This window comes from Triticum aestivum, chromosome 3A, assembly GCF_018294505.1.
Source record: "Triticum aestivum cultivar Chinese Spring chromosome 3A, IWGSC CS RefSeq v2.1, whole genome shotgun sequence".
Lineage (NCBI taxonomy): Eukaryota > Viridiplantae > Streptophyta > Magnoliopsida > Poales > Poaceae > Triticum > Triticum aestivum.
In genome coordinates, this window is record NC_057800.1 from 223,154,865 (window position 1) to 223,165,492 (window position 10,628).

At 40.8% G+C, this 10,628-nt stretch overlaps 1 protein-coding gene across 2 annotated transcripts; it reads right to left on the reverse strand.

The window, feature by feature from the left end:
* Positions 1-60: 60 nt before the first annotated feature.
* Positions 61-9,370, reverse strand: LOC123061045 (la-related protein 1A). 2 transcript variants are annotated; one of them, XM_044483948.1, is made up of 14 exons: positions 8,699-9,370; positions 6,941-7,508; positions 6,689-6,851; positions 6,234-6,324; positions 6,063-6,134; positions 5,419-5,975; positions 4,762-4,831; positions 3,733-3,834; positions 2,550-2,866; positions 2,312-2,452; positions 2,125-2,188; positions 1,679-1,824; positions 1,482-1,586; positions 61-504 (listed from the first exon to the last, which is right to left on the reverse strand). In XM_044483948.1, exons 1-14 carry the CDS (start codon positions 8,993-8,995, stop codon positions 315-317), a joined length of 2,883 nt encoding a protein of 960 aa, XP_044339883.1. In that variant the 5' UTR covers positions 8,996-9,370; the 3' UTR covers positions 61-314. The 2 variants fall into 2 exon arrangements, with proteins under 2 accessions (XP_044339883.1, XP_044339882.1); XM_044483947.1 differs by having other exon boundaries at positions 2,312-2,455; positions 8,699-9,369.
* Between the last annotated feature and the right edge of the window lie 1,258 nt (positions 9,371-10,628).

Genomic DNA, 10,628 nt, shown 5'->3' on the forward strand with positions numbered 1-10,628 from the left:
AATTAGGCGCTTTGGCAAAGCAAGGGGAGAAAAAAGCCATACAATGCAAACATCATCACGTCTTTTTAACTCTATAGTTTGGCTATTTAATAAAGGCAATTATTTTATCTCTATGTACAAATCCCACAATGGCACCATGAAGCTGATGTAAAGAAAAGAAGAGAACAATTTCCTGGACAGCGACAAGTATCAGCAGGGGAGAGCAAAATCTGCACAGGGACGGGTCTACTCAAATCCTTAGTTTACACCAAACAAAAACGTTGCTACTTTCTCTTTCGTAGGATCACCACCAAAATTTCATTCCCAAGTAGGACCTACTTAGCCACAGCCTTGCTATGGCTTGCCGCCACCGCACTCTTGCTGCCACTACCGCCGGTTTCTTTATCTGCCGCACGCCGTGCCTTGAAGTCCTCGATGGTTCGGAACTCCTCCCTGAGGAGCCTCTCCAACTCTGCATGCTTATTAATGGGGCTGCTATCCTGTTTACGGAAATGATGAAATGCCCTGATCCAGAAGAAAAGTCAGCGACAATGTATGACAAGCAGATAACTGCAAGTTTGGCGATGCAACAAGCCAAATTGTCGTAAATTTATATCTTGTAATTGCACTTTTCAGGGCTCCCTTCATAAGAATTAAAGGGAACACCTATGATATATCAAGTTCGAATTATACAGTTCACACCAGTTTCCATGTAACAATTTTTAGCAACTATAACATGTGCACGGATAACTGTAAGGTCGTAAATATTGAACTTTGCAACTGATTGTTCATTCACCAATGTTAAACATAGATCCATGCCTATAATATCAGCAAAGGAGAATGTGATGTTGCACTTCATTATCATTTTTTTTCTAGTGTTGCACTTATTCAAATGCAATGCTATTGCATACGCTTTGCATTTGAAGAGGGGGGGGGGGGGGGGGGTAAGGAGTATTAGTATTAGGTCTAGGTGTCCTATTAGGCTATGTTTCCTTTCCTTGTACCCCAAATCTTGTGTAATATATATATATAGGGAAAATCCATCCTATCACCCGGTGGTAGTTACCCCACATATCTCATATACTACCATGTGGTACTATATATACTATTTTATTATTTTAAATATGTTCATATACTATATCTAAGATATTTCAAAGCAAGTTACATGAAAAAATTGCATATAGCCCATAGTTTTTGTTATATTTATGAAATGCGTACATATTTGTACGTAAAAAAGAGCATACTCATAAAATGGTACATACTACCTAAAAATTAGTATATATACTACCTAATCATTGTTATATAGTACATACTACACGTACATATACAACATACAAAACGCAAGTGGTAGTGGTAACTACCACTGCTTGTAGGAAACTGGGCTAGGCAATAGAGATAAGTTGCATCCATAACACCATGTACCACTATTTTTTAAGTCATAAAGATCATTAATACAGACTAGTAACAGAGAAATGTGAACAAACAATAAAGCCGCCAATTACCAGTATTTTTCAAGTCCATAAAGATCACCCTTGTGGTAGAACTCAAGCGTCAGTTGCTCAAAATCTTCATATACATTCCATTGGAAGTTTTTTTCCAAACCATAACTGCAAAAAGAATTAGGAGGTAACTGATCTGCTCAATAAAGAATGTAATGAATATCAGAAAGGTTTTCTTTTTCAAGTTCTATATTCCATACCTATAAAATCTGAAGAGACACTCGAGTCCATATCTGTAATTTGCTGCTGCATCATCTACTGCAAAGTTCTTAAAATGCTTGTACATATCTTCATTGAAATTATCTCTCAGATAGTATGACCAAAAACGATAGAGCGAATTCATTTCCTGCACGCCATTGGATGCACACAATATGAAAGGAATATTGGAACGTATCTTTTGAGGATAGAACAACAGATGGTACAATATCAATCAAAAGACAACTTTCCAACTTCAAATATAATTAGCAAGCAACAAACATTAACGAGACAGGAGACAATTCACCATATTATCGAAAGAAAAAGAATTAGGAAGGCAATGATTACAGTAGAACATAACTTGACCGGCTTTATACACACTACTGTAGTTGTAAACTACTTTTCTTCAGCCAATAGTTATATTGCAAGAAAATATGAGAGGAAGCTGCACCTCGCTCAAACCGATTCCTAACTTCTTACGTTCAGCAACGCATTTATTCTTGAACTTATTGTACCTTCACAAACAAAGAACAATGGCATCACCATGTGAAACTTAGGATGAATCAATGACATTGATAAATTATTATTTGAAGGAAACTAGAACTTGCAAGCACACCACAAGTTGTTTAGAAACTTACCTTTGTTGCTGGAATTTATTTTTCTCTAGAAGTTGATGGCTAGGGTGCTGAAACGGTGGGAAAGATTTAGGTACTGATCCAATAGGTGAGCTCCCAGTAGGAATTCCATGAGGAGATGAGCTCAGCTTTGAACTCTTATAGCTACTGAACAATAAATAGTCATTCAAATAACCGCAAAATGGGATAAACTGAGGGTAAGGAGGGTTTACTGAAAGAAAACATCCATCGATTATCTAACCTGTGATTTTCCGGAGTAGAACCATAGAAATATCCAATTGAATTGCTTGGGGGGCTTTCTGATACACCACCATAGTGAGATCGACTATTGGGACTATTCGCAAAATTACCAGCAAAGAACCTCTGCTTATGTGAGGTATGTGTCTTTCTATTGCCTTTACTTTGCCGCCTACGCGGAATAGGTTGTCCAGCTTCCTCAATGCCATTAGTTCCGATGCTACCATGGTTCCCTTTTGCTCCACCAAATTGTTTAGAATCGACATCTGCAGTATCGGCCTGGGAGCTCCTTTGATTATTAGTGCGCCGATCATGTACACTCTGATGTCAGGAGTAACACCATAATATTAGCATGAGCAGTTCAAAAATAACATGATTTGAAAAAAGTAATTCTATAATAAAATGAGAAAACCAGAATGATAAATCTGATAAGATATAGAAGGATTGTCATACATATCATAACAGAACAGGCTTTCGAGATAAAAAGAAAAACACAAGCACAGGGTACACAGAACTCAGCTCAAGTCTTGTCCCAAACCAGCTTGATTCGAACTGGAAGCTCCAGAACAAGTCTTGTCTTCAAATGTTTATTCGAACACTCAACTCAGTTTCAAACGGTTGTCAATTGAGATGTCAAACTTGCCAACTAATGCTACAACTGAATGCCATTCCAAAATATGAGATAGAAATTACCAATCCAAAATTAAAACATCACATTCTTAAAAACAACTACAATGATATAACATTGCCTTGTTAAATCTAACTGGGTAGTTTTAGCACTAAAATTCAATGGTTAAAAAATGTATTAACAAAAGAACAAATAGTTTGATAAATAAATTATTAATATAGTATGCGGTCCTAAAAGGCATTGACTATACCTTGCAAAAAATTAAAATATTAGAAACGGATGAATCGGTTCAATGAATGCTATAGTTACATTTACCACAGAACTGTTAAAATGGACTGGACAACGACAAATACCTAATCAGGACAACTCATCAAAAGTAAGAAGGCTTACATTTTGTATGCCTAAAATAGACCTCATTTACTTGTATAAAAGTGCATTTGCAATAAGTGTGTCGGAGTCGACAGCAACTCTCAAGACAACACAGCATATGCGCTAAAATATTTAATTGGCCCCTAGAATGCAAGTGCGATATCGATGAACAATAAACCAAACATATCACCTCATAATAATATAAGGCGTCATTTATTCTTGATGCTTCCTCTGTTGAAAATGCTTGAGATATACTCGAGCAACTTTTGTCATCCTTCTCTGATCTAGTATCCTGTGAGGTGGAAAAATGAAACAAGATTTCAATGCGGTATTACAAAATAATACTTGCTTAATGTTAGATCATTTATCGATTCCAGGAGATAACAAAACAACATAAAATAGAGGAGTTCAAACAACATAAGAAAATTGAAACTATGGTTGTGCAATCAGAACTTCAGATGCACAATGAAGGGACGCCGGAAGTCATGCTACTATACTAATCACGGATTAGCAGTTGCTATAGGAAAGCTATGATAATTTACCATTCCCCTGCTAGCTATTCTTCGCACAACTAAGCCCCATGGTAGTACTGCCTCCTATCAAAATATAAGACTTTTTTTTACACTACCATAGTGTCACAAAACGTCTTATATTTCAATACAGAGGGAGCATATTTTATTCAGCTTATCAGGTGGGCTGCTTCAGGCTTCCGCTCAAAAAAGAGGTCAGGGTAGATGTGCTGATTCCTATGGAATCGACACATGGGAATCCTTTCCTCTGATACGATGTAGCAGGTTCCTTTGGACTGAACGCAGCAAAGGAAAGAGGAAACCATGGAATCCACAATTCCTCTAGAGTCTCTAGAAATCCTGTGAAGAAAACAAGGCCTTAGCTATATGTTGGTATGGCCCTGGTTAACCCACCGATTAATGGCCGGCCATAAATTCAATTAATCGGCCAATTCGCCGATTAATCCCTACTCCCCTGCCAACCAAGCAGCTACCAGTTACCAATAACCCGAAAATTTCTTATTGAAGTACAAACTGTTTGACTTTGTAATACATAAGTACAGCAAAGTGCTACAAAGTAAGTTCATCAACTTATTGGTTTATGGTTCATCCTTCATAGTGAAGCACTGACAGAGTGATGCATTAGAATGGCATGAAACTAGGGAAGTAAAGGGAACATATCAGGAGCGTAGAATATCTTGAAACCCAACCTGTGTAACAATTATTAGCCGATTCACTTCTTGGTCATCAACAAAAAAATCGTCATCCTCATCATCGACCCTGCTTGAAATAAACATATTGCAAAAGATCATCAATTTCACGCACACAATTCATACGCTATACAGGTACATAAGAGATGATGCATCACGTGAGCAACACACGAATACAAAACAATATCAAAATGATCTGTTGATCTTCTGAAAAGACACCAAGTCTAGGACTCCAAATATGAAAGTTTAACCGTTAACACAAGTATATTCAGAACAGAACATTTTAACTGCTGGGAAAAATTATATAAATGCAACTGAACTACACTATTCGCATTAATGCGCCATCACGGCATTAAAATCTATCATCTGATATTTATTTAGTTCAATCTAAAATTGCTTGCAGCTTAGTCAATTCAAGGTTGGCGACTTTACCTTCAATTTTCACAGGCCAGAGTAATATATATATTGTTACCATAGATCAATAAAATAGAAGCACGACTATAGCAAGTCATCTACTCTCACAAAGGCATGTGATACACTACTGTTATTATAACTGGACGCTTACATGAATTTAAATTGTTGCTTAGATGGCAACATACATTAAACAATCATAATGCACGAAACGAAATCACAGATCGTATACCATTTAAAGTTCACCTTTTGTGTGAATAGACATCATCACGTGAATGTTCTGCGTGTTCCAATTCCAATTCCTCATCAAGCATGAATGTGCTTTGATCCCCACTGAAGCTAGGGGAGTTACTTGGCAAATCCTTACGGAAACCACTTTCGCTTTGAGAATCAGGTACTTTCATCTTTGTGTTTACTTTCCGAACTTTAACATCACTAGTTCTAACAGAAGCTTCTTGTGTGCGTGAATTACCAGAGAATGTGGAAATGCGCTTAGGCTTTCCGCCAATAGTCATGGCAGACAAGCCTTTATTCAATGAACAGCTATGTGCATCATTAGGTAGTTCTTCATCTGGAACTATTGCCTCAATAGCAGCACCATCTATGTTGCATTTATCATCTTGAGAGTGAGGATGCTTCTTTTGGTCTGAAGAAAAAGAATCATCCTTATTTGAGAAGCCGCCAGTATTGCTCTCACCCATAATATTATCCATACTGGCAGTAGATGATGGACTATGAACAGATGTTGCCCCAGAAGAACAAACCCATTTTGACCAGTCAGAGCGCCTTCTTATCTTGTCATCCTGGCAACAGGAAAGTAGCATCAGACAAGCCAAATTCCAAAGTCAACAAGGGATATGAACAGTAACAGTTCAAACAAACATGGCTACCTGAACTTCTACAAGACTTGAGCTTGCCAATACATCTACTATCAGATGGACATCCGTTGTAATTCTCTTCAGCTGCAAATGAGCCCATGCAAAAACAACCAGTTTTCATAACAAAGTAAAGAAACAAAAATATGATATCTAAAAAAGCAATATATACATAAGAGGGCGTACTCTATTGAAGTCTGCAACTTTTGAAATTGGAACCCAGCCATGTTCATCCATTAAAGATTTCAAGAAATTATCTCGCTCCAGATTAGTATCACTGGAAAAATGCCATAATGAGTCAACAAAACTGTAGAGTACTAGAGTACATGCTAAAAGTACGTTCACCCATCCACATGATGTATATCACATAGGTGCAAGATTGATTTATTTAGAGTGTAGCAGTGACGTTTGTATGTATAATGTATAATGACAACGCAACTGTCTGTCAAAGAAAACAAGACTTCATATGGCATTCTGAAAGGCGACATACATACACCGAAACTAAATTACTTAGCAGACACATTAAAATTATATAAAAACCTTATCAGCACATTGCTAAACTCATAAGCCTATTTCTCTGTGTCATGCTTCCTTTGGGGGGAAACCCATGATAGAATAAACAGAAGAAAATAATTACTTACCTAAAATAGTACTCCACTTGAGCTAATATTTTAGCTCTTAGCTCAGTCGCTTCAGGCGATAAAACAGGTTGGGGGGCTGGTTGGTTTTGGACAAAACGAGGTGGACCTCTCATTGCCTCCATGGGTGGAGCAGGCATGTAATAATACATGGGAGGCATAGGCCCTGAGGTAAAAACATTCTCAAACATTAGAACACCAAAAGCTTCAGCATACGAGATACAAAAGGAGATGTTACAGCGAGTACAGCATTACCAGGGTATGATGGTCCATTGAGGTACCCAAGAGTAGGGGGCAGATGTGCCATTGGTCTAACAAAAGCTCTTGGCCCAACGCCATGTGGCATACTTGTGTTTTCTCTCGTACCAAACGTCTGATGATTTTGCCAAGTGTGATTAAAATGGCCACGGCCTTCAACACTAGAATGTGGTCTAGCACCATGAGTACCAACAGCAGGACGCCAAGCATGATGATCTCCTCTCGTTTGTGGAGGCATTGGCCTGTTACCTTCATTGCCACCAACTTGATCTACCGGAACAAAAGGTGGTGTAGCAGATTCGAATCCAGACTTCCCAACATGTGGGTCATGATTTGGGACCGGAACAGCAAAAGGCTGGTATGGATATTCATGTAGCATCACTGGACTTGGGAGAACAGGGTAAAAAATAGGTTGCCCTGGATGTTGATGATACGGCATTGTGGCAGGGTATGGTGGTGCATCATTTGCACCAGGGGGGCGTCTCTTGGGCCCATTTTTATGGTGTGCTTGGTAATTCTTGTTGGGATTTGCATGGCCATCAAACTTGTGCATACGATTAGGCACCTAAAAGAAGTTGAACCCTTTCCATCAGAGTAAATCGGATATGAGTAGTGCAGAAATAATTTATGTAGGAGCTTAGCCAGGAAAACTGAATGCATAGAACAGTGACAGGGTATCTGTTCACAAAGGCTTCAAACGACAACATAAAGTATATTTTGCTTATTTCTAATAAACCGTCTAAGAGGAAGAGTATAAATTTCATTAACGTGCATCAGAACAATTCTTGACAATTTCTATAAATGGAACACCATTCAAGAACTTTCTTGGTTGGGCCAGAGCAGATTCAGAAAATCACCCGCTCATACAATTCAACAATTGAATCATGATACAGGCACCGCCGAGATAAATGGGAGGAGCTTAACTTAACATGGAGTGGTTCCCAAAAGAAACATCCCATAAAAAAGTCATTATCTAACTACAGGAGGTGCTTCAGTGGTTCGGTTAGGGAACCTTTCAGACAGGGCACATGTGTGACTGCAGTCCAACAATGAATCGTCACAAACACGATGGCAACATCAGTAGATGGTTCAGCTAGGGAACTGTTCAGACAGTGCCAGTATGGTTGCATTCTATAAAAATTCTAAAAACCAGTATGAATGTACCATGACTACATAAGCAGGAGATAAACAAATCCAATTGCAGAATAGAAAGCGAGCACTAATACTAAGACATGCTGAATGTATCATTCAAACTCTATGATTCATCTATCACCTCGACATCAGGCATAGCAATTGGTATTGATATTCTTACCTCGAGAAAAGCAACAGCTTTTGATTGCCATGGGACGTATGACCTACTACCCTAACAAGTAAAGGTCCAATACGGCAGCAAAAAAAAGGAGACTAACCAGACCAGTTGAGCACAGCCATAAAGTTCATATACTGGTTCTAAAACAGGAAAGCTTTACTCGTTAGTCGTCACCAACAAAACAATGCATACTCATGAAAAGACCACACCAGTCCCATGAAAAGAGAAGGCAACATATATCTACCAAAACAAAATAAGTAACTTTCAGTTCATTCCTTTACTAGCTACACCAAACGCAAAAATTGACCTGATACCAATATGGTACCATAATCATATTGTGAGGGTCAATGTTCCCGTACTAAAAATGCCCATGAAACAAGTTATGAGAGTACATAAACATAGTATAATCTGAGCAAACATATCTCCACACAAACGCCATATTCTACCTGTGATGGAGATGGAGGCGCCTGCTGCACCTCGGGCCCCTTTGGCAGGTCGCCGCCGGCAGCATTGCCCGGCAGAGGCTTCCCCGTGGGCTCCGCCACGACCTTTTGCCGCGCCTCCTCCAGCGCGGGCCACGACTCGGCCCCCATGACCGCTGCCTCACCTGCGACAGGCGGCGGCGTGGTCTTCCTCCACGGCGAGGCGGCGCGGCCAACGCCGCCGCTGGCCCCGCCAACACCCGGATCCGCAATCACCTCGGGTGCCGCCACGGCCCCGCCGCCCGCATTCGGCTCTTCCATCGCCGACACGGAAACGCCCGCCACCTCAAAATAGGCCGCAGGGAGCACAGCAGTTTAGGACTTCAGACCCGTAGCTTCCGCCGCCACCGACGACGACGACGAGAGGACGAGAGAGACGAACGAGAAGGTTTCGGATGAGATATTTGGGGAACTTAGCTTAGCCTAGCCTTAGCCAGTTGTGGGAGCAGCCATGGGGCCGCCGCCGCCGCCGCCGTGGTAGGGAGGGTGGTGTAAGGTTTTGGGTGCGGAGGGTGACTAGGGTTTTGGAGTGCGGAGAGCGAGAGCGACAGGGTGGGGAGGGGAGAGTGTGCGGGTGCGTGCGTGGAGCGCGTGAGGTAAGAGAGAGAGGAGACGGGCAAAGTTCCGCTAAGGATGGGGACCTGCGGGGGGGATTTGTTTGGGAAAGATTTTATCCGGATTCGGGAGGGGTGGATGGGTTCAGGCCCAGGTGAGGTGACGGGGACTGACTTGAGGGGACACCAACCCTGGGAAAGAGAGGGGGAATGGCTCCGTGACAGACGGCCGCTGCCACGCTTTGTGATGAGCTCTTGGGCGGACTATTCAACAGATGTATTTTTTATTTATTTTTGTTTATTTTCTGCTAAAAAACAAATGTATCTTTTATGCGATGTCTAGGGTTTCAACTTCCCTCGCGGTGGCATCTAGGGTTCCACCAAGTGTCCGTGATTGATCTCTCGTGCATCTTCCCCTCATCCACAGAGACTCGGGCTGACAGAGGGGATAGTGAAAGTGCTAGTTATCGACTAGAGGGGGGTGAATAGGTGATTTTTATGAGAGTTTTCAAAACACGGGGCTTTGAAGACAAACGATAAAAATGAACCCATTGATATGCAGCGGAAGGTAGACTATATTAGACAAGCCATAGTCAAGTAAACAATAAAGTGAAAGCACGAAGACTATCAGCAGCTAGGTACTATGGATTAGGATGGAAGACAGTACGAAGCCAAACAGTAAACAGTCTTTACTCAGTGAAGTCAATCAGATCATACTGGCAAGCAATGACTTCACGAAGACAAACTGTAAAGTAAAGGGAAGTGAAGGATAGAACCAGTAGCCTGATGAAGATAAGGATTTGGTAGACCAATTCCAATTGCTGTGACAACTGTACGTCTGGTTAGGGAGACTGGGACTCAACTCAGAAGACCGTGTCTTCACCTTATTCCCCTTGAGCTAAGGACACACAGTCCTCGCCCAATCACTCTGGTAAGTCTTCAAGGTAGACTTTCAAACCTTCACAGACTTCGTTTACCGGTGATCCACAATGACTTTTGGACGCTCAAAACGCGACGCCTAACCGGCTGGAGGATTCACAGTCCTCAAGTGTAACAAGTCTTCAGATCACGCGGACAGAAAGACTTTAGCGATGCCTAACACTCTTTGGCTTTGAGTATTTTGGGCTTTGTCCTCGCAAGGATCTCTCTCTCTTCCTATATATATATATACATACATACATACATATATATATATATATATATATATATATATATATATATCAAACGCTTTGGAGGTGGGTTGCTCTCAAACGACAAAAACCGTGCACTAACTCTGAGCAGCCACCAATTTATGGTGTAGGGGTGGGCTATTTATAGCTTGGAGGCAACCCGACCTGATT

Excerpts from the sequence above, each read along its gene's own strand:
- LOC123061045 (XM_044483947.1), bottom strand. The coding sequence starts at position 8,995 with ATGGAAGAGCCGAATGCGGGCGGCGGGGCCGTGGCGGCACCCGAGGTG. Across the intron at positions 4,832-5,418 it reads GATGTCTATTCACACAAAAG|GGTCGATGATGAGGATGACG; the intron begins GTGAACTTTAAA and ends TATTTCAAGCAG. Across the intron at positions 2,456-2,549 it reads TCTACTCCGGAAAATCACAG|TAGCTATAAGAGTTCAAAGC; the intron begins GTTAGATAATCG and ends TTTATTGTTCAG.